Source organism: Canis lupus, chromosome 9, assembly GCF_011100685.1.
Source record: "Canis lupus familiaris isolate Mischka breed German Shepherd chromosome 9, alternate assembly UU_Cfam_GSD_1.0, whole genome shotgun sequence".
Classification (NCBI taxonomy): Eukaryota; Metazoa; Chordata; class Mammalia; order Carnivora; family Canidae; genus Canis; species Canis lupus.
The window spans coordinates 48,476,822-48,504,246 of record NC_049230.1 but is presented as its reverse complement, the minus strand read 5'-3'; the positions used below and the strand labels follow the sequence as shown (position 1 = coordinate 48,504,246).

The 27,425-nt window shown below is 61.7% G+C and overlaps 3 protein-coding genes across 3 annotated transcripts; 1 reads left to right on the top strand and 2 right to left on the bottom strand.

The window, feature by feature from the left end:
* On the top strand, positions 1-23,232 carry GRIN1 (glutamate ionotropic receptor NMDA type subunit 1). Its single transcript, NM_001008717.1, is given in 20 exon segments — positions 1-258; positions 2,703-2,837; positions 5,450-5,626; positions 8,409-8,509; positions 13,222-13,343; positions 13,418-13,592; positions 14,693-14,837; positions 14,935-15,018; positions 16,759-16,900; positions 16,983-17,110; positions 17,481-17,645; positions 17,720-17,838; positions 17,953-18,065; positions 18,140-18,288; positions 18,382-18,539; positions 18,817-18,978; positions 19,161-19,270; positions 19,378-19,523; positions 20,767-20,877; positions 23,164-23,232. Coding segments are annotated over 20 exon segments (2,769 nt in total).
* An 827-nt stretch (positions 23,233-24,059) lies between these two features.
* Positions 24,060-26,019, bottom strand: LRRC26 (leucine rich repeat containing 26). The gene is made up of 2 exons (XM_038548681.1): positions 24,532-26,019; positions 24,060-24,445 (listed from the first exon to the last, which is right to left on the bottom strand). Exons 1-2 carry the CDS (start codon positions 25,202-25,204, stop codon positions 24,168-24,170), a joined length of 951 nt encoding a protein of 316 aa, XP_038404609.1. The 5' UTR covers positions 25,205-26,019; the 3' UTR covers positions 24,060-24,167.
* Positions 26,020-26,154: 135 nt separating this feature from the next.
* TMEM210 (transmembrane protein 210) lies at positions 26,155-27,302 on the bottom strand. Its single transcript, XM_038548682.1, has 4 exons — positions 27,182-27,302; positions 26,902-27,037; positions 26,664-26,693; positions 26,155-26,398 (listed from the first exon to the last, which is right to left on the bottom strand). Exons 1-4 carry the CDS (start codon positions 27,267-27,269, stop codon positions 26,182-26,184), a joined length of 471 nt encoding a protein of 156 aa, XP_038404610.1. The 5' UTR covers positions 27,270-27,302; the 3' UTR covers positions 26,155-26,181.
* Positions 27,303-27,425: the final 123 nt, after the last annotated feature.

The following is a 27,425-nucleotide window of genomic DNA, read 5'->3' as shown; positions in this document are numbered from 1 at the left end:
ATGAGCACCATGCGCCTGCTGACACTCGCCCTGCTTTTCTCCTGCTCTTTTGCCCGCGCCGCCTGCGACCCCAAGATTGTCAACATCGGAGCTGTGCTGAGCACGCGGAAGCACGAGCAGATGTTCCGTGAGGCCGTGAACCAGGCCAACAAGCGGCACGGCTCCTGGAAGATCCAACTCAACGCCACGTCGGTCACCCACAAGCCCAACGCCATCCAGATGGCCCTGTCGGTGTGCGAGGACCTCATCTCCAGCCAGGTGCCCACCACACCCCACCAGGGCTCTCACTGTGCAGCAGCTCTTGCCCCTCCCCCTGCTACCTCCCCACCATCCTCCCTCCTCCACCCTCCATCCCTCCTAGTGTCCCAGTTTCATCTCATCCTTTCCTAGCCCTCCTAAGAGAGGACCCCTAAGTGAGCTAGCTCATTCTGGAAAATTCTGGTCTCACTAGCAGCCAAACCCCAGTTCTTGCCACATCTTGCTCCCCCCCCCCCCCCCCACTGGTCACCTGCCACCCTGGTCAGTCCTCACAAGGCTCCAGGGCTTCAGGTCCCGACCAATGTGCACAGATGTGGGGCAAGCATGTCGTGGTTTGTTTCATGTCGTGGTTTGTTTCATATCATGGTGAGAGGTGGGTAGCCAAGGCGTACAGGCAGAGGTACTGTCCCAGCTGCACGCGTGCACTCTGTGCAGGCCTTTAAACAGGATGGGACCTGGGGCCATCTTTGTCTCTGCTTCCCCCCTCCCCTTCCCCCATCCATTGGTTCCTCTGAGATGGGAATGCCCCAGGTGTTGAAGCAGGGTGTTCTGTGGGGTAGGAATGGGGACTGTGCCGTGGGAGGTGTCAGGGCGCAGCGTGGGAGTCACTGAAAGCCAGCGCTGCGGGGGAACACATGACTCCAGGGATTTTGCCTGTCAGAGCTGTCCGCCCCGGGCCGTGCTGCCTGCGGAATTCCAATGAACCCACGGGATCACTGCAATGCAGCCTTTTATGTAAGAATCAGGGCCAACGCTGGGCCAAATGATGCTCATCCTCGCTCACCTGACAGACACTCCACGCCTGAGGACATGCACACTCACAGGGGCATGCATTCACATCTGTGTTTATGCACAGAGAGGCCTGGACTTATACCAGGACACACTCATGCATCACCATTACACAATCAGTTGCACATGCTCACTCACACACACCTGCCTGACACACATGCCTACCCATGGACACACATGCTCATGTGCCACACACTTCTTGGCATACCCAGGTGCACATGCAAACACAGGTGCTGTCACATACAGACTCAATCACACACACACACACACATGTACATGTGGACATTTCGGGGCATACATTCATACCCATGCACATTCCAGCACCCACTTGTCAACACCTGCATGGTCAGACACTCATGCATACACAGACTGGGCACTTTTGGGTGCAGACTGGAGGGGACGGCGAGTGCAAACAGCTCCAACAGCAGAGGCTGGACCTCTGGGACTCTCAGCCTCACAAGCCACCTCCATGCTCCCAGCCCTGAGCACTATAGACAGGACAACATGGGTCATGTGTCCTATCTGGGATGAGGGAGAGACATAAAAAAGTGGAGTTAGAGAGTCCAGGTAGGGTGCTTTCTGGGGACCCCTGCTCCAACTCACAGTTATGCTGTCCGTGAGCATTGTTCCTTCAGAGAAGAGCCAATGCCAGGAGCAAAGATGACATCAGCAGCTGCCACTCACCGAGCACATCCTATGGGCAAATGTGGTGCTAGCATGGCAGCCATCATCCCTACAGTGTGGGGCTGGAGCATGCCACCCCTGTGCCATTTCCAGGAAATGGTTGTTCAGAGAATGGAAAGCAGAGTTGGGACAGATGCAGGTCCTTCTAACGTGAGGGTGGCAGGGAATTGCCAAGCCATTTGCTCCCTGCCACCACCATTCCCCTGCCTTGGAGGACTGAGTACTGGCTTCAGACCTGCCCACAGGGGCCGTGGTAGGGCAGGAAGGCTAGGCTGCCCCCTCCCAGCACTTCCCTTCCCGTCCTTGAGGATGTGATTGGAACTTCTAGTCAGGACTGGGTCTTGTTCAAACTGGGCTGAGCTCAGCCAGCCCCTGGAAGACACGTGCAAAAGGACAGGGCTCCAGGGCTCCCAGCCTGGCTCCTCCTGTAAAGCTCAACCTGTGGGGTTACATGCAGACCTCTCCGAGTGGCTTGCAGTCCCTGGAGCACTGGCCTCCACACCCAGGAGGGATGGTGGGTGGCGTGGGTATGCTCGTCAGCATGACGCAGGACCCACCACTCCACTAGCCCATGCTAGGGGTGGTGTGTACCTCCTGGGACATCACAAGAACAGTCCTTGGTCCTCCCTTTTGGGGTCTCAGTACACACTCAGGATAGTCCCTCCAGGACCAGGGGGTGAAGGGAGTACCAGGGCAGGGAAAGTGCGGGGAAGCGGCTGTCATCCCCCATATGTCCTGTCTGCCTCCTGGAGTCTTGCTCTGCCTCTGACTCACTCCTATATATTTTTTAATACTCTGAGGGTGGTTTTAGGGTCTCGTCCCCTTGACTGGGGGTGTGTAACCCTTGGGCTGCATCCCCACCCCTGGCCTGCTGAGTTCAGCCTCCGCTGCTTCTGGGCAGCCAGCTCCAGTGCAGTGCCCACCCCACCTTCACTCCCCACTTGAGCTGACCCTGTCCCCTGTGTCCACAGGTCTACGCCATCCTAGTTAGCCACCCACCTACCCCCAACGACCACTTCACTCCCACCCCCGTCTCCTACACAGCTGGCTTCTACCGCATCCCCGTCCTGGGGCTCACCACCCGTATGTCCATCTACTCAGACAAGGTAAGCCTGACCACTCAATGGGGGCCCAGCTGGCTCTGTTCCTGTGTTCAGACCCAGCGGCTGAGTCCTGCAGCCCAGGGCCACTGGCAGCTGCCCTGGGGAAAGGGAGGAGGGCAGGGGCACAGAGATGCTCAGACCACAGGCTCTGGGCTCAAGGAGCAGCAGGGTAAGACGTGAGCTCACGCATCCATGCATGTTTGCACACTCATACCCACACACAAACTCACTGATATGCATGCCCGTGCACACCAATACACAGTCTCCTGGCATGCAAACTCAGACTCACAGACTCACAAGTACCAACTCAAACATTCACACCAAATTCGTGTGCACACGCTCAAACACATTCCCAGGAAAACTCATGTGCTCTTTTATTTTTTTTTAGGATGTTATTTATTTATTCATGAGAGACACAGAGAAAGGCAGAGACACAGGCAGAGGAAGAAGCAGGCTCCATGCAGGCAGCCCAATGCGGGGCTCAATCCCAGGACCCCAGGGTCACACCCTGAGCTGAAGGCATACGTTCAACCACTGAGCCACCCAAGCATCCCCACTCATGCACTTTTATGCACACTCACACCAAGCACAGTGTTGCATTCACAGACACAGACATGTTCACACACACACACACACTCAGTCTGGCAGATGTCCCACTAGCAGGTGACAGGCACCAAAACAAGCCCTTGGAAATAGCAAAGGTCCCCATGGGCCTGGAGAAGGGACAGGCAGGTGGATCTGGGGAGCCGGAGGGGGGCTACCATGGGAGTAAAAACCTGGAAGAGATGCGGCAGGCAGCCATGAGGTTGTGGCTCCCAGCCCTTCCCACTGCGGGGCACAGGTGAAAGCAATGTGTGCATGCACACAGGGTAACAGAGGCGGCAGCTCGTGGCAGGAGGGGCTGGCCTGGGGTCTGCAGGCCCCGGGGCTGTAAGCAGCACCACTCAGCAGCATGTAGATCCCCTGTGGCCCCCGGGTGGGAAGCAGGGTCCAGCTGAGCCATCCAGTCCTGGAGCAGCAGCCGGAGGAGCCAAGAGATCTCCAAGTTGGCATCTCATGAGGTGGGAACTCACTCTAGGCCACGCAGCTCTCCCAGGGCGTATGCCCACAATTCTGGGAGGACTCCTCAGCTGGGGATGCAGTGAGCCGCCTAGACGCTGGGAGACCCCCGTGGCCTGCTCCCCACCTTCCTCCAGACCTTGGGCTACCTGCAGACAAATCAGGAGGGGTCAGAGGGGGGCTTCCCAGGCCCCACCTCCTCTCCTGGCTAGGAGCCTACAGGTCCACATAAAGCTGCCTAAGGCACAGAGGTCATCCCAGCCAGGGCCAGGCTGTCTTGGGGAGGTTAGCAGTGGGTCTGTCCAGGGCGAGGGGAAAGTGAGACCAGAGCCAGTTTCTCCAGGAGGCCCCACGGGAGGAAGGCACTTGGAGGCTGGAGCAGCAACCCCTTTCTGTGGCTCTGACAGCCCAGCTTGCAGCTGAAGCACCCAAACTGTTCAGATGTACTCAGCCCTCAGCGGTGGGGGGGGGGGGGCGGGGGCAGGAGGGAGGAGGTTGGGGATCTTTTCCTGAGCCCTCCAACCTCCTTAGCTCTCTGGCACTCAGATGCAAATGGAAGGTGTGGGCGCCAGGTGTGGGTGCCAGGCGTGGGCTACCCAGGGGAGTGCCCGGAGGAGGTGTCCAAACCCCAGCCCACACCCAGGTTGTGGTCCGGCTCCCCGGTCTAACGTGAGGCCAAACCTAGTGGCCAAACCTTGTGACTCCACCCTAGCCCCCCTCATGGTCCCAGGCCACTGTCAACCTGTGCCCAACAGCGGACCAGGAAGGCCTGGGTCAGAGCCGATCTAAGACCCCAACCACAACCACCTTGCAGCCCCAGTGGCAGGTGGATGAGGGACAGAGGAGCATTCTTGCCCTCAGCCTCCAAGGCGCCGCCCCTCAGGCCACAAAGAGGGAGCAGGTAAAAACATAACGTGGGCATCCTGGGGGACCGTGACAGCAGCATGGCTGTGCAGGGACACCAACCACCAAAGGGACAAGTGCTCCCCGGTGGACACGGGGAAGCTGGACTGAGGAGCCTGCTCCACGCGTGTTCTGCCATGCCCTTCCCAAGCCCTTTATGCTTACATGTGGGAAAGAAGGCAGGGCCAGCAAGCAACGACCTCTGGACTTGGGGGCTAGGTAGCCCCAAATAAAAACTTCTGACAAACACTACACTTAGATAGATTGGGGAAGGAGCCTGCATGAAGCCGGGGTGGGGATCCTTGAGATGCCGCATGTCAATGAGAACCTTCCAGAGCCCAAGCTGTCCAGGAACAGGAAGTGGCTACGGCGGGCGGGGGGGGGGGGGGGGGGGGGGTACAGGGAGCACACCCTAGGACCTGGCATGGTCAGAGTGCTGCTGGGCAGACCCCCAGCTTCCAGCTTCTGTTTCTGAGATCAGAGGACGTGGCCCGCAGTGGGATGGGGTCCCCGCGTCTGGCAAGTGTGCCCCGCAGTGAGAGAGTGCGCTGTCCTCCGCCCTGGGGTCTGCCCTGTCTCCGGGGTGCCGGCCAGCTGGGGCCCGGGGCCTCTGTCCGGCGACGCCCCTCAGCCCCGCCGCCGTGTTCCCGCAGAGCATACACCTGAGCTTCCTGCGCACGGTGCCGCCCTACTCCCACCAGTCGAGCGTCTGGTTCGAGATGATGCGCGTGTACAGCTGGAACCACATCATCCTCCTGGTCAGCGACGACCACGAGGGCAGGGCCGCGCAGAAGCGCCTGGAGACGCTGCTGGAGGAGCGGGAATCCAAGGTGAGGCCCGGGCCGCAGGCGGGAGGAGCAGGAGGCGCCGCGCAGCCGAGGAGCCGAGCGGGAGCCGGCGCTGCCGCCGCTGTGTCTGTGGCCCGTGTGTGAACACCCTTTCTTTCCATCGTGCATGGTCAGCACCTCTCCGTCTGGCGAGCGCCCGCCCCGGCCTGTTCTCGGCTCATTTCACTCGCTTTGCCATTAGTCGAAATCTCCTTCGTGTCAGTCCCTGCGGGGCGAGGGCAGGACCACCTGGAGCTCCGCAAACACCCCTCCCCTCCCCTCCCCTCCCCTCCCCTCCCCTCCCCTCTCCCCTCCCTTCCCCTCCCCTCTCAGTCCCGCCCCCAGCCAGGCCCCACGCCCCCTACCCAGGGCCTGCCCCCCTACAGAGAACCCGCACCCTCCCGGCTGGGACCACACCCTCCCCAGGCCAAGCCCCGCCTCGCCTTCCGCCCCTCCCCCCTCTTCCCACCCCCTTCCCACCTCGGCTGCCGGTTGTCCGGTTGTCCTTCCGGGAGCCCACGCCCACCCTGTCGGCCACCCCTCCCACTCCCCCGTGGTGAGCCCCGTGGCCGCCCCCTCACCCTCTCCCTGGGGCTGGGCTCTGGACTCCCCCAAGAGACCCAGGACTTGCCTGGCTCTAGATACACAGAGCCACGGCCCCAGCCCGGCCTGGTGCTGGTCGCAGCAGAGAGGCACAGTGGCAATGTCTGGGGGTCCAGGGGACCCCCATCTCCTTCCTTGTCCACCCCAACTGCCAGCTGGAGGAGGCCCAGGCTCCCATCATCACCCAGCCCGGGGCCCTGGGTGCTCAACACCTGAGCCACTGCCCCTGAGTCAGGGTGGAGGCCAAACTGCGCAGACAGTGGGGGAGGCCTAGGCTGGGGCGGCCGGGAGGCCAGACCGGCGGGGTGGCAGGGAGCATGTTCTGTCCGGGAAGTCAGAGCCGGCTTCAACAAACCTAGTGCCACCCCCAGGCCCCTCACAGGCCCCTGAAGGGATAGAGGGCATGGCTGGGGTGGGTGAAGCCAGAGGGCAGACTCAGAGTGTCCTGGGGGGGCCTGCTGTGGGAGATCGGCTGGGTCTGAGAGGGAGGGCTGACCACCAGCGCCGTGGGCCCCACTCCTCCCCAGACAGTAGCCCCCAGTGCCTGGCAGGCTGGTTACCCCCTGGCATGCCCACCAGTGGCTGCACACACCCGCTCACACGCTTGCCAGCCATGTCCCTGCACACCCAGCCACGGGCACCCACGTTCACAGTGACATGCAGTCACTCCTAAGACAGTTCCCTCACACATCACATGTCCCGCCACAGACAAAGATCATACCTGGACATGTGGCCCCTGGGCACACTCACCATGTGCACTCACACACACACACGCAGACACCCCACAGCTGCACACCACCCCTGTGCATGCACACACATAGTCCTCACACTCGCTCTCCAATGCACACGTGAGTCGATGGTTGTACACACACCCGTCAGTGAGAACAGGCACCCAGGCCTCTAAGGGAGGCAAAGGGGAGGATGCCAGGAGGGGAGGGACAGAGGGGACAGGGCTCGAGGGAGGGGCTGCTCACCCTCCCCACGCAGGACTGCCTGGGGTGGGGTGGCCCTTGCTGGGACCACAGAGCAGGTGCATGGCAGGGGTGGGGGAGGCAGATGGGACCCCAAAGGGACACGTTTGGCATGGACACAGACAGGGCCACCCTTTGTCCCATGTGTGACCATTTCCAAGAGCACAGCTCCATGGCTGGGAGCCCCAGTGGCCCCCATGCCCCCTCGTCCCCAGCACCGCCCCGGCCCCCAGCCCCGCTCGGGCTTGGTGTTTGCGAGCTCCAGGTATGTGCCCGTCTGCAGACGTGCCGAGGAGGTGGTGTGGTTGCTTTAGCGCCGTCATTTTCAACCGTTTATAATCTTCTTCTGTGTCTGCATATTTTCTCTGTGCACATTATTCATCAGAGTAAAAAAAGGAACTATGAAAACCTCGACCAACTGTCCTATGACCACAAGCGCGGACCCAAGGTATATATGCATGGACGTGCACGCCACCCACCGACTAGGGAGCCCTGGCCTCCGGCGCCTCGGCCACTAGGGCCGCTGTGGCCCAGCCGGGCTGCGCCGCAGGCCTGAGCCTTGAGGAGAGTGAGGTTGTGAGGCAGGCAACCGCAGGCAGGAGAGGGCAGGACGGGCCTCGGGGGTGTCCGCGGCCCGCCCAGCGGCCTCAGCCTCGGCCTGCACCCCAGAAGCAGGCACGGCCGCAGGAGGAGCTGCTCTCCGGGAAGTGCATGTGAACCTCTGGGACCCCCAGGGTTTCCTCGTGGAACCCAGGAGGGAGCCTGCCCGCCCGGCTGGCCGCCTGCCCGGTCCGACTGCTCCTGCAGGGGCCTGCAGGGTCAGGCTTGAGAGGATCTCCCGTGGTTTTGGAAAGGTCGGCCCCATCTCTGCTCCCGGTTGCATTCCAAAACTCTTCTGTTTCCTGTCCGCTGCACGCATCCTTCTGAGTCTCAGCCCACTTCAGCTTGCATGCTCAGTGCAAAAGTGAGGGCAGGAGAGAGATGGAGCGAGCACAGGAGAGCAAGGAGGCCGAAGAGAGGACAGCGAGTGAGGCCAGGCCAGGCCAGGCAGGAACCAGCCAGGCAGGTGCACAGTGCAGGTGGCAGGTGCAGGCTGAGGCAGCCCTAGCTAAGCTGCCTCTGGGTTCCTAGCAGCTGCAGCCCAACTCTCGCCCCCGAGGCGCTGTGTCCCCTACCCTGGCCCCCTGCTGACACCTCTGCTCACACCACAGGCTGAGAAGGTGCTGCAGTTTGACCCGGGAACCAAGAATGTGACGGCCCTGCTGATGGAGGCACGAGAGCTGGAGGCCCGGGTCATCATCCTCTCTGCCAGGTGAGGCTGGGCTCGACCCCTCCCCCTACTTCCCCAGGGTTGCACCTGGGCAGGGGCACCGTTACTCTGAATCAGACTTGAGGCTTCCAAAACGTGCTATTGCCGAGGAGAGCCCCCCGCCCCTCCCATGACGGTACACCTGGCCACTGGCCGATGCAACCCCCTTTACCTGTCTATCCCTCCCCCTTCCAGTCACCTGTTGCTGCTTGCTCTGCGGTGGGAGGTGGAGAGGTCCCTGCCCTAAGGAGGGCAAACATGGCCTGAGGTGATAGATATGACACAGGACTCTGGGAGCCAGGCTCAGAGGAAAAGCCCAGGGAAGTGATGTGTGGGTGTGCAGGTGAGCCCAGTGAGAAGGCCACAGCAGGCAGAGAGCCGGAGTCTGAGGACAGAAGAGGGATTGCAGCAGCTGCAGTGGGCAGCTCGAGAAGGGAGCCAGTTAGGGACCTGTGGACACCAGGCTGCCGCTGGCCAGGGCCCGACCCACCCTGACCTTGGCGATGAGGCCACAGTAACAGCCTCCCTACCTGAGGTCCCCCAGGAAGGGAAAGTGCAGGCCTCTTGGGCTCTAGGAAAAGGAAGAGCCCTGCCCCACGGAGTAGCCAGGAGGGCCCACGTGGACACAGCCCCTCTCTGCCCTTCCCTGGAAGCACTGTGGGCCCCAGCAGAGTGGACAGAGGCACGAGCGGTCGTCCTGCCCACGGGAGGCTTCCCCAAAGGCTGCTGTCCAGCGGGCCACACAGGGGAAGCCATACTCTGAGTCACAGGGCAGGCATCTGTTTTTTTAGTCAGCAAACCTCAGATACAGAGCCAGATGCCCCCTGTCTTGGAGCTGGGGAGGGCAGGGCCCAGCAAGGCTCCTTGGACTGGGAGGCAGGGAGCCCCGCTCTCCCCACAGAGGGTGGGTGCTGCAGGGAGGAACTAGAAGGAAGAGGCCCAGGGTCCAGCCTATTTTACAGCAGGTGACCTGGCTCAGGGTCTCTGGTCACTGGCCCAGGCCAACCAGCCATCCCTGGGCACTTTGGGGAGGCGACTAGGAGAAAGGGCTAAGGCCCGGGTGAGGTCAAGGGGCCACCTGGTCCCTCCCAGAGCAAGCCTCTTCCAGAGAGTCCCACCAGACCCTCCTGTCTGATTTCCCAACTGGCTTACCTGCCCCTCATTCGTCATAGGGCTTGAAGAGGCTCAGGGGATGTGATGGTATTAAAGGATGGATGGGTGGCTGGACCAACAGACAGATGGGCAAATGGACAGTCAGCTAGCAAGCAGACGGTCCCTTCAACCAGGACAGAAGAGGTCAAGGAACTCCTTATGCTGAAGCATAGATGTCCAACAGCAGGCACTGTTTCCAGTGGGCCTGAGGTCATGGCAAACCAGCCCTGCTCAGCCTGTGTGTGGCCATCATGGTGGCCCCAGGACACAGGCCAAGAAGTGAAGCACAGGTAGATCAGGTCCACGGAGCCCCAACACACCCAGCACACCCAGCACACCCAGCACAGCCCGGGCCCACAGACAGGGCTGCTCTCTGGCCACCAAGGTCCCGGGCACGGGCTGGGTGTGGCTCAGTATCCAGGACAAGAGGGGCACACATGGCTCCATGGAAGAGGTGAGCTCAGGGCAGGGCATGTGGTCACATCCAACAGCTGCACACACGCTGTGTCACAGCACATGTATGCACACGTGCACACCACACACACGCATGCACACACACCTAAACCTGTGCACACATGCCCACAGGCGCACAGCATGCTCATACCACTCATACACACCACGTGTTCACACACACACATACAAACACTGTGTACACACCATGCACAACATATGCCAAGGGTGCACACACCACCACGTGTACACACACATGAACATGCATTGCACACATGCTATATAGACATGCACATGTGTGCATGCACAACCATATGCATACACCCACATGCATGTGTGCACACCATATACATGCCACACAGCACACGCATGCACATGTTGTACCACACATGCATGCACACGAAACATTCACACACACATGGTACATGCACATAGAGGCACAATACAGCATATACCACACACACTTATATATACGAACATCTGCATGGCTATATACATGTGCATACACACCACACATAATGTCCTCCACACCAGTATGCACAGGGCATGTATATACCCACATATATGTACACACACCATAGCATGGCACACACTATATGCATGCATCTACCCACACCCGTGTTTATACACACTGCCAGGAAGGTCTAGCACTCACATGGCCACACAGCCATCAGGTCTACATAAGGCCCCTCCCTGGACTGTAAGACTGGGGACCCCTTCCCCTCACATGCAGGGCTTGGAGCAGAGACGCCAGAGTCCCGCCACAGAGGCCACCGGCTGCCCCTCACGCCCAGGTCCCCAGGGGCCAGACTGACAAGGGACCAGTATACATGTTGTCCGGACCCTGCTACTTCCACCCAACACCCTGGCTCCTCCTTCACGAGGGCTGTTAAGAGCATTTTTTTTTAATGATTTTATTTATTTAGGGACACCTGGGAGGCTCAGTGGTTGAGCGTCTGCCTTCGGCCCAGGGCGTGATCACGGGGTCCTGGATCGAGTCCTGCATTGGGCTCCCTGCATGGAGCCTGCTTCTCTCTCTGCCTGTGTCTCTGCCTCTGTGTCTCTCATGAATAAATAAATAAAATATTTTTAAAAAAATTTTTATTTGAGAGACTGCACATGAGTGGACAGAGGCAGAGGGAGAAGTAGACTCCCCCACTGAGCAGGGGGCCTGATGTGAGGCTCAATCCCAGGACCCCGAGATCATGACCTGAGCTGAATGCAGATGCTCAACTGACTGAGCCCCCCAGGTGTCTCTGTTGAGAGCATTTTGTGGAGAGACCTCATTAAGCCAGTCTTAATTTTTGAGCAATTTTCTACAGAGTGCAGAGAGGTTATTTCTCAAATGTCTTTTTTTTTTAAGATTTTATTTATTTATTCATGAGAGACAGAGAGAGAGAGAGAGAGAGAGAAGCAGGGACATAGGCAGAGGCAGAAGCAGGTTCCATGCAGGAGCCCGATGTGGGACTCGATCCCGGGACTCCAGGATCACGCCCTGGGCCGAAAGCAGGTGCCAAACCCCTGAGCCACCCAGGGAACCCCCCAAATGTCATTCTTATCTTCTGGAGATGGTCTTTTCTAGAACCGCTTACTTTCCTAAAACAGTTTGATGGATCGATCAGGGTTTTGCCCCCAACTTTTTTACTAGTGATTCTGATTTACATAGAGACAAGCACAGTGTGCTCCTCCCACTCAGCCAAACATCACAGACCTGAACTAGGTCACGCAGACAGGCTTCTCGGCCAGGTTCAGTGGGGACCTTGGTCCCCTACAGACACAGTGCTGGCTCTGCTGGCGGTCCTGGCTGGACCCTTTCTTTTGGTCAAGGGTGTGGTGCTGCCCGGATCACCTCTCTGTGTATTGCTTACACCTGACAGTAGCATGTGATGTAGAGCAAACACTGAAGGTTTGCATTTCCTCATTGGCTAATCCTTGAGAAAACTGGGGGCAGACCTAGAGCCACCTCAGTTTCCAGAGTCAGTCATTGTGAAAATAACACTCAGACAATGTGTCCAACCCCTCTATACCATGCTGCCCATGCGTTAGAGAAGCAAAATGCCAGCTATGGTCTAGGCCTACCTGGGGCCAGGTCAGGCTGGCAGAGAAGGGAATGTGGGAGCAGGGGGAGGCTCCCCAGTGGCGTCCACAGCCCCACAGGCCCAGGGTCCTTGTCTCGATGAGAAGCCCTAGAGGACCAGGTACACAGGGGCTCACCGGTAAGGACACCCCAAGAGCTCAGGATCATATGCCCCTCCAAGGCAAAGCCTACGCTGTGTCCTGTCATGGCCCTAGCCCTGGGTGGCAAGATGCTCACAGCTGCTGGGAAGACTCCAGAGTGGGAGCAGCAACCCTCGTCTCTCTCCAGTGGTCTTGGCTGTGATGCTGAGGGCAGTTCCCAGGTGCGGGGTCCCACCAACATCTGACCAACCAGGACAGTCCCTGGACCTTTGTCTTGCATGTGTGGGTATGGAGAACCAGAGCATGTGAGGGTTACCAGGAGGTCACAGGAGCACAGGCTCTGGGGTACTGTCCAGACACAGACCCAACTCTGCAGATTACCATCCCCTCTGTGTTCTGGCTTTCCTCCTGCCACAGGGATGGTACCGATATGGGCTGCGTAGGGATACTGTGATAGTTAAATGAGAGAGTCCATGGGAAGCACTCAGAGCAGTTCTGAGCACCTGTGAGCAAGCCAGCAATCAACAGTGATCTGTCACCATCTGGGGCACCTTGACTCTGCTCACCAAGGCAGGGGGCCAGCAAGAGAGGCCTGAAAGCTCTGGGGATCTGGGCCCCTTTACCCCATACCCTCCAGCCCCTCACCTCTGTTGGGGGAAAGGGTGTCTCCTGGCCCAGGTGGGGGCTCGTGATGCAAGCTGGTACCCATCCCTCTGCACCATCACTAGACCTAGGAAGGGCTGAAGGTAGCAGTGGTGCTGGACCTGTCACCTCTGTAGTGTCCCTAGGCCTCTTTCCAGCCGAGGGAGGGGCTGGGGGAGAGGCCAGGGGAGAGCAGGCCCACACGCCAGAGGAGAATCTGTGAACTGGGAGCAGCCGTAGGTCCGGTGGGGCAAGGCTAGAGTCCTGGCCTGTCACCCCCCTCTGCTCTACAGCGAGGACGATGCTGCCACCGTGTACCGTGCAGCTGCGATGCTGAATATGACGGGCTCTGGGTACGTTTGGCTGGTGGGGGAGCGAGAGATCTCCGGGAACGCTCTGCGCTACGCCCCGGATGGTGAGTGCTGGGCCTCTTCAGGTCCCTTGGGCAGGGGGTCCCTGCAGACTCTAAGCCCACCACACTTGCCCCAGGCATCATCGGACTACAGCTCATCAATGGCAAGAACGAATCAGCCCACATCAGCGATGCCGTGGGCGTGGTGGCCCAGGCCGTGCACGAACTCCTGGAGAAGGAGAACATCACCGACCCGCCCCGGGGCTGCGTGGGCAACACCAACATCTGGAAGACAGGGCCACTCTTCAAGAGGTGGGCAGGGGTGGGCGGGGCTCTCTTCTAGATGTGGGTGGGCGGGCTCTCTTGCAGAGGTAGGCGGGGCCTCTCAGGAGATGGGCATACTCCTCTTGAGCAGGTGGTCCAGGACAGCCTGCGGCCTACGCCCTACAGATGCAGTCATCTGCCTGACTTCCCTCCTCTTCCCCCATCTCTCTTCCGTTATCACTTCCACCCCCCTGTGCTAATCACCCACTTCCAACACTGACATTAACGCCTTAAATGTCAGTGAAGCTGTGGCTGCTTCCACTGCTCCTGAGCTCACCTTTTAACACTGTGGCCAATGCTGAGACCCACCCCCTGCTGGTAGCTGACAACCCTTTGGAGGAGACTCTTGCTGCAGATGGGGACGGGGGCATCCAGGCATCCAGCAGATCAGACAAAGAAGCCCTCAAGGATGGAACCCAAGCCTGTAAAGAGCCAGGGTTGGCCAGATGCCCATGTGGATAGCCACAGTGGCACTAACTCACAGCACTCTGGACACTCTGCCATTCAGCACATCACCAAGACCCCCCTCCGCCCCTTAGTAGCATGTGCAGAACACAGTTATGGTGCCCACAACAAGAGTACACACGCAATTGCAGATCTATGCAGTGTATGTGCTCAGACTCAGACAAGCATGTACCACACACATGTGCCACAAATATGTGCAAGGAGGTGCAGCCACACAAAGATCACATGTGCTCACACATATAGCCCCATGGGCACACTACATGTGCACACACACAAGATAGGACTTAACTCTCCTTCCACCTCTTACTGGTGAAGAGACAACTGCACCCCACCTGGGCTTATTCCTCCTCATTTGTAAAGCAAGGATGGCTACTGGGAGGTTATACTGTCTCAAACCACAGAGAGCCCCCAATAGGGTCTGGTGCTCAGGAGTTTCTGAGCTACCATAGCTGTGCTCTCCATCTGGCGCTGGCAGGCAGTCACACCGTCCATCAGATTCCCAGCACGAGGGTGTGATGTCTGCTAATCTTTCCTTTCTGCGACTGAGGCAGAAGGCGGCGCTCGGGCTCAGAACCAGGGAGAGGGAGCATCTCTGATAAATCTGCCCACACTGCCCTCTCCAGAGTGCTGATGTCTTCCAAGTATGCAGACGGGGTGACAGGCCGCGTGGAGTTCAACGAGGATGGGGACCGGAAGTTTGCTAACTACAGCATCATGAACTTGCAGAACCGCAAGCTGGTGCAAGTGGGCATCTACAATGGCACCCATGTAGGTGGGGGTCATGAGGGGGTGGGGGCTGGGGCCTTAGGGTCCTGGGGCCAAGACCCCTGCGTGGCCACCCTCCATCTCATACTCCCACCCCCAGGTGATCCCTAACGACAGGAAGATCATCTGGCCGGGTGGAGAGACAGAGAAGCCCCGAGGGTACCAGATGTCCACCAGGCTGAAGGTGGGGAGCCTACCCCCTGGGCCAGCACTGACACCCCAGACACTCCATCCAGCTCTTCAGACCCAGAGGAGGGGACAGTGAAGCCAATGAGAGTGACCAAAGGAAGTGGGGAATGGACCAGCACCTGGGTGCTGTAGCCCACAGCTGGCACCACAGAGGAAGCAGGGAGAGCAGGTGGAGAGATGAGAGGAAGCTGCCGGCCCTCCATCCCATGGGATCTCTCTAGTGCCTCTTCTGACCCAACTCCACTGAGACCTAGGGATGGGACTCACCTGGGGATGAGCTGATAGGGGACAGAGGGACTGCTAGGTGGCTATTCTGTGGACTTTAGCCTCAGCACTCTCTGCCCTGAGTCCTGGTTCTTGAGATGCCACATCCACACTCATCATCACTCCTCTGGGTGGTCCTAGCCACCCCCATCCCGTCTTCACAGCCTCCTGCTGTGTCCTGTCTCCTACTGCCTGGGCATTCCCCATTGCAGGCTGTTCCCTGTTCAGGTCTCTCCCTAGGCCCCTGGGAGCCCCTCCTTGGCTGGCTATTCCCCTCACAACTTCCCTTCCTGCTCCTTTGTGCTCATCCCTGGCCCCTCCCAGGCTCCTCTCGTGAGAGTCCCTCCATATGCTGACCCATACTAGCACTGGGCTAAGATCTTAAATTTTTTTTTAATTTTTATTTATTTATGATAGAGAGAGAGAGAGAGAGAGAGGCAGAGACACAGGCAGAGGGAGAAGCAGGCTCCATGCACCGGGAGCCCGATGTGGGATTTGATCCCAGGTCTCCAGGATCGTGCCCTGGGCCAAAGGCAGTCGCTAAACCGCTGCGCCACCCAGGGATCCCCGAAAAGCATTTTTAAAAAGAAAAACATGATGAAAGTTTGAAAAGCAATAATCTCCTGCCAATGCTCCACTGCTCCAGGGAGAAAAGGTCAAAATGCTGTCCTTGCAGAGACTGGCCAGCCAGCCCCTGCAGAGTCACCCTCTCCCTGCAGAGCCACCCACCCTGGTGGGCCAGCAGACAGTACCTCTCAAACTGACCCCTGGCCTACTCCACAGCCCCAACTCCACCACCACCTCCTCTGGGGCCCCTGTTCGGTACTTTGCGTTTCGTTCAGCCCCCACCCCCGCCCCCCCGCCGGTCCCATATCTGTCCTCCTCATCCCCAGGCTCTGGGCTCCTGAAGGACAGGGAGAGGAGAGAACCGCAGCATAAGCCTGGGTTGAGAGGCTCACTTTGGGAGAGAACAGCGCCCGTGGAGGAGAGAGGAAGGGAGCACAGCTAGGCAGTCCAATGCCCACTACCAAGGAAACTGCGGGCCAGGAGATGAGACCAGGGTGATCCCTTTGGTCCCAGGTCCTGTGCAGACTCGGAGTGGATGTCACACATGCCCCTGTCCTCATGGTGGGCAGCGGGGGGTGGAGGGGAAGGAGGGGAGGCAAGGTGTGCTCTGTGCAGGACAGGGGGTTTTTCATCCCTGAGCAATCAGAGAAGATGCTGGGCAGACTGGACATTCCAGCCGGCTCCGACGGAGCAAGTGATGCCTAAGCCAAGTCCCCAAAGACATGTGGCCAAGAGGAGCACCGCCCAGTGTCTCAGGAGGCCACAGCTTCCGAGCAGTCTGGGGACCCTCCTGAGGACGGTGGCCAGGGAGCACGTGGAGCTGAGCAGAGGGACAGCAGCTGGATTTGGAGGGCATCCAGGGGGTCTGGGCGCTGAGGCTGGGTCTTCTCCCCGGCGCCCCCAGATTGTGACCATCCACCAAGAGCCTTTTGTGTACGTCAAGCCCACGCTGAGCGATGGTACGTGCAAGGAGGAGTTCACCGTCAATGGGGACCCGGTCAAGAAAGTGATCTGCACCGGGCCCAACGACACGTCTCCGGGCAGCCGTGAGTGTGGGTCGCGGGGGACGTGGGTGCGGCGGGGCCGGGCAGCCAGAGCTCGGTGGTCAGGGCCCATCTGCCTCCCTAGCACGCCACACAGTGCCACAGTGCTGCTACGGCTTCTGCATCGACCTGCTCATCAAGCTGGCGAGGACCATGAACTTCACCTACGAGGTGCACCTGGTGGCTGACGGCAAGTTTGGCACTCAGGAGCGGGTACGCGTGGATGGCGGCGTGCCGCGAGGGACGGTCCCGGTGCACGGGGTCTTGCGAGGGACCGGGCCTGGGGTGGGCGGGGCCGCGGGCTGGGGGGAGAGGGGTAGGGCCACGGTGGGCGGGTTCTGTGGGTGGGGCCTGGGTGGGCGGGGCCGCGGGCTGGGGCGGGACCAGGGTGGGCGGGTCTGCGGACTGGGGCGCATCTGATGTGGACCGGTCAGTGGGCTGCGGCAAGGCCTGATGTGGGTGGGGCCCGCGGGCCTGGGCAGGGTCTGGGTGGGCGGGAACCCAAGAGCGGAGCTAGGGTAGGAGCCTAACGCGGGAGCGGTGCTGACGGTGTTGGCGCCCTTCCGGCTGTCTCACTCCACAGGTGAACAACAGCAATAAGAAGGAGTGGAACGGGATGATGGGCGAGCTGCTCAGCGGGCAGGCGGACATGATCGTGGCGCCGCTGACCATCAACAATGAGCGGGCACAGTACATCGAGTTCTCCAAGCCCTTCAAGTACCAGGGCCTGACCATTCTGGTCAAGAAGGTGGGCAGGGCCTGGCGGGGGTGGGGCGGGTCCTAGGTGAACTCGAGAGGCACTGACAGCCTGTCCCCCTCCAGGAGATCCCCCGTAGCACACTGGACTCGTTCATGCAGCCTTTCCAGAGCACGCTGTGGCTGCTGGTGGGGCTGTCAGTGCACGTGGTGGCTGTGATGCTGTACCTGCTGGACCGTTTCAGGTGAGCGCGGCCCCGGGGGCCTGACACCTCCACCCACAGGCTGGGCAGAGCAGGAAACGGGTGAGGCAGGGCTGCCCCTGCCGCCCTCTCCCGCCAGTCCTCTGCTCCCCGCAGCCCCTTTGGCCGATTCAAGGTGAACAGTGAAGAAGAGGAGGAAGATGCGCTGACCCTGTCTTCAGCCATGTGGTTCTCCTGGGGCGTCCTGCTCAACTCAGGCATTGGGGAAGGTGAGGCCACACCCAGGCCACAGCTCACTCAGCTCCTTCCTGCCTGCCAGGAGCTGACCGTCCTCTGCCCGCAGGCGCCCCCCGAAGCTTCTCAGCGCGCATCCTGGGCATGGTGTGGGCCGGGTTTGCCATGATCATTGTGGCCTCCTACACTGCCAACCTGGCTGCCTTCCTGGTGCTGGACCGGCCTGAGGAGCGCATCACAGGCATCAACGACCCACGGGTGAGGCCTGGCTGGCTGGGGGCAGGGAGCATGAGGAACTCTGCCTTGGGTGGGCCTGGGAGCAGCTGTGAGCCCTGCCCTCTGACCCTGCAGCTGAGGAATCCCTCCGACAAGTTCATCTATGCAACTGTGAAGCAGAGCTCAGTGGACATCTACTTCCGGCGGCAGGTGGAGCTGAGCACCATGTACCGACACATGGAGAAGCATAACTATGAGAGTGCAGCCGAAGCTATCCAAGCCGTGCGGGACAAGTGAGGGGGACAGGTCACGCTGGACAGGTTGGGGGGGCACACCCCAGAGAGGCTGAAGCCATCCAAGCTGTGTGGGATGAGGGAGGGAGGACTGCGGTAGGGTGGGGGAAGGAGCATGCACCCCTACCAGAAAAGTGAGAGTGTTCAGGCTGGATGGGAATCAGGGGATGAAGACAGAGGTGAGATTTCCAGGTGGGCAGGACAAAGGCGTGCAAGGTGCAGAGGCGAGGGCTGCCTGATTGTGCCGGGCGCCTATAACCCGTGCTCCTGCCCGCAGCAAGCTTCATGCCTTCATTTGGGACTCGGCGGTGCTGGAGTTTGAGGCCTCACAGAAGTGTGATCTAGTGACCACCGGCGAGCTGTTCTTCCGCTCAGGCTTTGGTATTGGCATGCGCAAGGACAGCCCCTGGAAACAGAACGTCTCCCTGTCCATCCTCAAGTGAGTGCCTCACCCATGGCCTACTGCCCTTCACTTTTCTCCGAGAGGCTCCCACCAAGCCAGACCCCTCCCCAGAGCCAGACCCTACCACCTAGGCACACAGCCGTTGCCCCTGAGGGCCAGGCCCCCCACCCCGGCCCCCACCCACCCCGGCCCCCACCCACCCTACCACTCCCTCCTAGGTCCCACGAGAATGGCTTCATGGAAGACCTGGACAAGACGTGGGTGCGGTACCAGGAGTGTGACTCTCGCAGCAACGCCCCTGCCACCCTCACCTTTGAGAACATGGCAGGTCGGTCTCCCCATTTCCCTCAATGACCCTGCTGACACTGGGGGGACTCCCCAAGGGTCCTGCAGACCGGCCAGCTGCTAGCTGAGGTGCTGACTGCTGGCCCACAGGGGTCTTCATGCTGGTGGCCGGGGGTATTGTGGCTGGGATCTTCCTCATCTTCATCGAGATCGCCTACAAGCGGCACAAGGACGCTCGCCGGAAGCAGATGCAGCTAGCCTTTGCGGCAGTGAACGTGTGGAGAAAGAATCTGCAGGTAGGACAGGCCACCCTCCGAGGCCTGGTGCCCACGGCCCGGCCTGGCCCCGGCCCTCCTCCATCCCGCAGGCCGAAGCACTGGCTCCGGCTCCCAGGAGCCCATGTGGGCAGGACTGGAGCTAGGAGCCACGGCCAGGGGCAGCATTGCTGGGGGGCCACCTGCAGGTGGCTGCCCCCCGCAAAGCCTGGCTCCAAGCCTCTGCCTGGCCCCTCTGTCTCCAGAGTCGCCCGCCGGCGCCCATTCCATAGGAAGGCAAACTGAGGCAGGGTAAGACAGGGACTCATCTGGGTGTAGCACGTGAGTCCAAGACATACTCTGCCCTCGCCGCCCCCTGCCTCTCCTCGGCACCCTCCAGGGCCCCCCTCCTGCTGCCCTACTGTGTCCTGTGCTCCCTAACTCCAGCCTGAATTGGGCCAGCTGGCCCTGCCTGGCACCCCAGGTCGTGTCTGTGGGAACGTGCTGCCAGCAGGAGATAGGCTGCACGTGGGGTAGCCACAGCCCACCCGGGATAGGCAGGCAGTGGGGCCTGTGCGGGCCTGTGGGCTCACGCCCCGTGGTCCAGTTCTGGCTTCCGTCTTCTCTTCTCTTTCTCTGGGCACCTCCCCAGAGTCTGTGTCCGGGGATGAGGCTGATGTTCAGAGAGGGAGGGCCACAGGGGGACGGGTTACTGGAGCGCCCACACCTCTCATCTGCCTACTCTTGCTCTTGGGACCTGGTCACTGCTCTCACTGGCTGGCACAGGGCCATCCTGGCCGTCAGACCCCAGGCCAGGGTCTGGAAGCCACCTCCATCTATCTATCTCTCCAGTTCATCTTGCCACCTGCCTTTGGCCCCTCAGCCCCTTCCTGAATCTTGGTGCGTCCCCTCCGGGGACAGAATGGCTGGCCGGACCCGAGGGGCGACTCCTCCAGTGCTCGGGGGACCCTCCTCCTTGGGACCCCTGTAATCCAGGGTCACCCAGGAGCCAGGGAGCCAGGCAGAACCCCCAGGAAGTGAGCCAGATGGGACCCTCCCCCCCACAAGCCCAGCCCCAGCAAAGCAAGGTCAGGCCCAAGACCAGGCAGGCATAGAGGCCGCCTGCACATGTTCGGCTGATGGTCTGTCTGTCCAGCACAGGGAAGCAGGCAGGAGCGAGGGCCTGAGTGGCCGGCCAGGCTGGGCAGCAGCCCCCGAGGAGCAGGCGAGGGCAGGTGTGGCCGCCACCCTTAGCTGTCTAATCACTTATACATATTCATTTTAGGATAGAAAGAGTGGTAGAGCAGAGCCCGACCCTAAAAAGAAAGCCACATTTAGGGCTATCACCTCCACCTTGGCTTCCAGCTTCAAGAGACGTAGGTCCTCCAAAGACACGGTAAGGGGAAGAACGCCCAGTCCCACGTCTCCGACTCTTATCTCGCCCCGCCCCCGTGTCTGTGTCCCGTGCATCAGGCGTGCCCTCCCTCTCTCCCTCACCATCCCATCCACCCCACCTCTGACCGCTGTGGTCCTTCTGCCTTCATCTCTATTTGCCCAGCACATGAGGTCTTCACTCTCTCTCTAGACCTTTCTTGGTCCTTTCTCCCACTGGCTCTCACTGGGTCCTCTTTCCCCATGTGTCTCTGCGTTGGTCTGCCCCCCATGCCATGACGCCATGCGCCATCTTGAAGCTGTGTCATGTTGTTGGTCAGCCAGTCAGCCTCTGAGCCCAGGGCCGCTGGGAGCCCAGACCAATCTGTCCTGGACTCCTCACCTGTCAGGAGGCCACACCACCTCTCTGTTACATCCGTTTCTCCAGCCTCTCCCAGAGGAGCCCACTGCTCTCTCTCCCCCCTTGCGACATCCATGGAGGGGTGGCTGTGATGTCCCATCCGCCCATCTGTCTGGCCGCCAGCCCCGCCACCCAGACACCTGTCTCACGTGTCTCACCAGAGCCATGCCTGTTGCATCCCTTCCATGTGGTCTCTGTGTGGGCCGGGGCTGGGGGCCGGGCCTGGCTCCATCTGGGTGGACGGCTGGGGCCTGAAACTGGGACAGGCCCCCAGCCACAGGGGACTGTCAGGCGGGGACTGGGTGGCAGCAGAAGGGGTGGAGCCCACCCCAGGCCGAGCTATGGCCTGCAGAGCTGGAGTCACTGAGGCTCCCACACAGAGGCCCAGGAAGGAGAGGCGTCCAGGGAGGGGACCAACACCTCAGGTCCTGACCCTCCAGCCCCTCCCTACAGGACGTCAGAACAGGTCTCCTGCCTTGGGCAGCTTGTCACCGCACCAGATATGCACACTCGGACTAAAAGCCCTTAATGTGGACCCAGCCTTACTAGGGGCACCCTGGTCCAAGGTGGGGAGGGGGCCGCCCAGCATTAGCACTGCCCTTGGCATCCCTGCAGCCCAGAGGCCAGCTTGGCTTCCATCCTGCAAGGGCTTATGCTCCAAGTTGGAAATGGGATTTGCACCTCCTCCCTACCCACACACACTACTCAGTACACTGGAGGGGGGGCGGATCTCCTGGACACAGACAGGGCATGGCACAGGACAACCCAAGTCCAAAGTGAAGCCATCCTTGTGCCCCAAGGAGGGCCTGTGCGGCCTGGCCACTTCCCAGGAGGGGCGTGGCCCTGGGGGTGGGTGAAGAGCGAGGGCCTGGGAGCGGGGAGCATGGCCTGGAGCCTCACAGGCCAGAGACAGTGGACAGGGGACCCTCCCAGGGGTTCTAGGGGAGATCTAAGACCAGAGAGGAGGGGTGGTGCAGCAGGCCTGGGGAGAGGGGACCCTCAGAGCTTTAGGGAGGAGGCCAGAAGTTCCACAAGTGATAAATTGCTCTGTGAGGGCCTCCTGATCCCCCCACAATCCACCCACCCAGAGAAAACCCTCATGCCCCTTAGCTGGTCCAGGGGCAACTCAGAGACCTTTGAGGTGCCTTTCTGGGGACACATTCCCAAAAGACTCTTTGCCCGAGCCTCTGTGGGCACCAGGGACCATCTCCCAGGCCAGCCCTGACACCGTGTGGCATCTGGGGCTGTCCCTGCCCTGTAGGGGTGACTGGGGGTACTGCCAGCTGGAGGGGCTGGGCGGGGGAGGGCAGCCCAGTTCCCATCCTGTTCCGGGCTGGGCGCCTGCTTGGAGGGAGGCCTGGGAGGGGGGCTCTGTTGGGAGGGGTGGGTTCGATCCGGCTGCTAAGATCCTCTGCCCCTGTCCTGTGGCCGGTCTGGGCCAGGGCAGCACTGGGCGCTCAGGGCTGGGGTCCCTGGCGGCCAGCGGGGCCAGCGGGTATTGATTGTTGGTTCTTATTTATAGAGCACCGGGGGTGGACGCGGCGCTTTGCAAAACCAAAAAGACACAGTGCTGCCGCGACGCGCTATTGAGAGGGAGGAGGGCCAGCTGCAGATGTGTGCCCGTCATAGGGAGAGCTGAGACGCCCTGCCCGCCCTCCTCTGCCCCCCTCCCCCGCAGACAGACAGACAGATGGACGGGACAGCGGCCCGGCCCACGCAGAGTCCCGGAGCACGACGGGGTCAGGGGGAGGAGCGCCCCCCAGCCTCCCCCAGGCCGTGCCCGCCCGCCCGCCGGTCGGCCGGCTGGCCGGTCCACCCGTCCCGGCCCTGCGCGTGCCCCCGAGCATGGGGGCTAACGGGCTGCCTTGTCTGTGTATTTCTATTTTGCAGCAGTACCATCCCACTGATATCACGGGCACGCTCAACCTCTCAGATCCCTCGGTCAGCACCGTGGTGTGAGGCCCCCGGAGGCGCCCACCTGCCCAGTTAGCCCGGCCAAGGACACTGATGGGTCCTGCTGCTCGGGAAGGCCTGAGGGAAGCCCGCCCACCCAAGACTGCCCACCCTGGGCCTCCCGTCTGTCTGTCCGCCCTGCTGCCTGGCGGGCAGCCCCTGCTGGACCGAGGCTCGGACCAGAGCAGCTGAGGACAGGCCAGAGCTGAGCTGGCTGGGCAGGGCCACAGGGCACTCCGGCAGAGGCAGGGCCCTGGGGTCTCTAAGCAGTGGGGGAGGGGGCTGACCTGGCCCCAGGGCGGAGGGGCTTGGAGCAGACTGAAGCCCCATCTTCCCCAGCCACCACTTGCGCCCTAGTGGGGGTGCAAGGCCCCAACTGGCGGGGTCAGCCCTTCTCCAGTGCCTGCTTCTGGCAGCCTCGGCTCCATCCCTCTCCTTTTCTTACCCTCCACGTCCCTTCTCCGCTTGACCTCATCGGTCCAGCCAGCCCTGCACCTCCGGGAGGGCAGCCTCGGACCCTCAGCCGGCAGCTGCCGCCCAGGAGCGCGCCGGGGCCCCTCCCCACTCCGCCCCCAACCTTCTCCCGCGATCTCCCCGAGGGCTAAGCCAGCTGTTCGTCTCCTCCAGCCTGCAGCCCATGATAGGCCTCCCCACACGCTGGCTCGGGACTGTCCTCAGCCCTGCCCGCCAATTTGTACAGGCCCAGCCCTTCCCGCGTCGAGCGCGTGCCTTCCCCATGCGGCCCGTGCGCAGCTGCGCACTGCCCCTCCGCCCGGGGCCGGCGCGCACTGCCCCCTGACCCGGTGTGTGCAGTGGTGATGTCTAAAGGAATGTCGCGAAAATTTCTGTGTCGTTGTTGACGCCTGCAGGGGCTGTGAAGGAGGGCGGGGGACGGAGGAGGGGAGGCCTGGACAGCAGCCCAGGGCCGCTCAGGGCTGAGCCTAGGCGTTGGGGCTCCCAGGGCCGGGGTCCCGCGGGCCCTTCAGCCAGCCCAGGGCAGTAGCGCAGTGGCGCCGCGTGCGGCAGGCGGTGAGCATGGAGCCCAGCGCCAGGCAGGCGGCCAGGCTGGCGAGGAAGGAGACTGGCCCGAGCGCGTAGACCACGGCCAGGTCCCTCGGAGCAAGCGGCTGCGCGCAGTGGCTGAAGGCGGCGTCCGAGAAGGCAGTCAAGGGGCTGAGCGTCAGGCGCCCTGGCAACACGCAGAGCAGCGTCTCGGCCTCTGTGGGACACGGTTGCAGGGTCAGGTGGCGGCCGCGGGGCGGCGGTGGTGGGGCCCAGCCCGCCCACCCTGCCCGCAGGGCTCACCTGGCGCCGGCCTCGGGTGCCTGCGCAGCCAGGAGCAGAGCGGGCGCAACGCGCAGCCGCAGGCCCAGGGGTTGCCTCGCAGGTGCAGCGCGTGCAGGGCGGGCAGGCCGGCCAGGAGGCCCGGTGCCAGCGCCGCCAGCTCGTTGTCCCGCAGGTCAAGCGCGTTCAGCAGCGGGAGCACGCCCAGCGCCGCTGACTCTAGGCGCGCCAGCCGATTGCCGGCCAGCGAGAGGGAGCGCAGTGCGCTCAGGGGCGAGAAGGTGCCGGGCGCCAGTGCTTCCAGCTGGTTGGCGCTGAGGTCGAGCTGCTGCAAGGCGCCCAAGCTCCAGAAGGCCCGCGCGTGCACCCAGCGCAGCCCATTCTCGCGCAGGTCCAGGCGCAGCAGCGTGTCAGCGCCCGCGAAGGCGCCGGGCGGCAGCGCGCGCACACGGTTATGGTCTAATAACAGCGCGCGCAAGCCCCGGCTCAGGCCCGCGGGCACGGCAGGCAGAGCGCGCCCCGAGCAGTTGGCCTGGCCGCCAGGCGCGCACGCGCACGCCTCGGGGCAGTGCGGGAGGCCGGGGGTTCCCGAGGAGGTGGCCGTGGCGGACCACTGGGACCAGACTGGCCACGGCGACAGCAGCAGGAGCAGCATCGGTGGCGGCCACCGCGAGACAAAGCAGGGGCTCCGCATGGGGCAGCGATAGGGGCCCGGTGCCCGTGCGTCCGTGGAGCCTGTGCGTCCCTGCCGCGCCTGCAAATATTAAATCTCCGGCCGAGTGCCGGCAGTTCCTGTTCCACGGCCAGTCCCGCGCCTAGGGCGGGGGCTAGGCAGACAGCCAGCGCCCTGCACTGCCAGCCACCAGTCCCAGAGCTGGGCTTCTCTGACTCCGTGCCAAAGGCGGTGCTGACAAGACAGCCTGTGCCTCCTCCCCTGCGGCACCCACCACCCTGGCCCCCTGAGGCCTGAGCCACTAGACAGCGCTCACCCCCACCTAACCCATCAATGGTGCGCATGCAACGGGACTCCGTGAGCCCTTCGGCTTTCCCGTCTCCTGCCCGGCAAAGGGACTGAGCACACACACAGTGGCTCCCCCATGTAGGATGGTCTCATCAGTACAGTAGCTAATTGGGGGGTCAGGAGCACATGACCAGGGCCTGAGCCCAGGGGGGAGGCTGGGAGGTGGAGGGGTACGGCACACCTGAGGCAGGAGACACAGTCCTGTCTGCCCTACCTGGCCCTCCAAGGACTGTCCTTGAACCTCAAGGAGACAGCGTGGGTAGGGCACAGGCACTAACCCAAGTCTCCTGTCAAATGCTGCTCCCTCTGGAGTCATCAGAGTTGCACATCCTGTCCTGGGGTTTTCCAGGGTGGGGCAGGGTGGACAGGGGCCCCAAAACCATGCCAACTTTATGGGACAAGGCAGCAGGAGGATGCAGGGAGGAGCTAGGCTGAGGCCACAGCAGGAAGAGGTGGAAATACCAGGGCTGTGGTTCCCAGCCCTGGAGGGTGGGCAGTGGGTGCTGTGTGCAGGTACTGGGCATCCTCCCCCTACAAGATAAAGGGGATGACCTAGGTGTACATGAACCCCTTCCCACCCTGTGATGCAGCTGCAGAGCGACTCAGGGAGGAGCCCACAGGGATGACAGGGCAGAAGCACTAAATACTGTTTAATTCCCCTCCCCCAGACTGCCTGTGGCCCTGCTCAGGGATGGGTCCTCTATAGTCACGGATTGGGCCATCGAGTCCGTGGGAATGCTCATGAGGCCTTGATCCTCCAGGGGCGTCATCATGGAGACCTCCAGCTCAGGGTCCATGAGTTGGGACTCCACCTGCACTGAGTGCAGGTCCATGTGATCTTCCTGGACCCCAAAGTGCCCCACCAACCTGCATGACACGGGCGGGGTCAGGCAGGCTGCAGGGAGGCCTGACCAGCCCCCAGCACAGGTCTCACGAGGCGCTGACCCCCCTCCCAGGGCAGGCCTGGCCCTAAAGTTAGACCTGCACCTCCTGGGGGGTCAGGACCTTGGGGGTAGGGAGGGGGCAGGACTACCTGGGGGGTCAGGACCTCCCAGGGGTGCAGGACCTCCCAGGGGCCAAGACCTCCCCAGGACACGGCGCACCCCTGAGGTCTTCTCATGAGGTCACTTACCTGCTGTCCCTGTGTCTGGGGCATGGCTCACTGGGATGGGGGGCGGGGAGAACAACAAAAGGAGGTGTGAATCCTGGAACAATGCAGCTGACCTCCAGAAGCCCACAAGTGCCCCCCAGCCCAACCTGGGAAATGGTGTCCCTCAGCTACCCATGATACCCCACCCAGGGGCAGAGGCCCCTCCCCCAGCACAGTCCCGTGGCCCTCAGCCACCCTCCTCACCCTGGGACTCACATACCTCTTGGCTCGCATGACACCGACTGCCACGATGACAAGGGCACAGAAGCAGCTGGCACTGATGCCCGCCAGCACCACGAGCAGGGCGATGAGGGCCTCACGGCTGAGGCCAAGGCTGCACTCGCAGTACGTCCCAGCTGCAGAGACAGGGCCCGTGTGGCCGAGGGGCCCTCGTCACCCGCCAGTGGAGGACCCCTAGGGCCGCCCCTCACCCGGGCGGCCACCAGAAGGACACGGGAGGGGCCCTGGCAGGGGCAGGGTTCAGGGACAGGAGGAGGCACCTGCAGTAGGGATAAGCAAAAGGGACAAACATATCAGGCCAAGGGGGCTGCCAACCAGGCAGGAGTCAGGCTGGGGACAGGGGGCCATGTCCAGCCCCCAACCCCACCACACACCTCTGGACGGAACCCATCGGAAGGTGCTGACCTCACAGTAGGGCTCTGGAGTGGAGCAGGTGGGGGCAGGGCTTCGGCTGGAGTTTCACTGGCGCTCAGGGGCTGGAGCGGAGGAGCCCTGGGCAGGTGG

What these genes read in the sequence shown, in the direction of transcription:
- LRRC26 (XM_038548681.1), bottom strand. Translation starts at nt 25,204, where the DNA reads ATGCGGAGCCCCTGCTTTGTCTCGCGGTGGCCGCCACCGATGCTGCTC. An exon ending in GCACCCGAGGCCGGCGCCAG is followed by an intron (nt 24,446 to 24,531) that starts GTGAGCCCTGCG and finishes CGTGTCCCACAG; the next exon opens with AGGCCGAGACGCTGCTCTGC.
- TMEM210 (XM_038548682.1), bottom strand. Translation starts at nt 27,269, where the DNA reads ATGGCCCCCTGTCCCCAGCCTGACTCCTGCCTGGTTGGCAGCCCCCTT. An exon ending in TTTGCTTATCCCTACTGCAG is followed by an intron (nt 27,038 to 27,181) that starts GTGCCTCCTCCT and finishes CTGTCTCTGCAG; the next exon opens with CTGGGACGTACTGCGAGTGC. An exon ending in CCCAGACACAGGGACAGCAG is followed by an intron (nt 26,399 to 26,663) that starts GTAAGTGACCTC and finishes CGTGTCATGCAG; the next exon opens with GTTGGTGGGGCACTTTGGGG.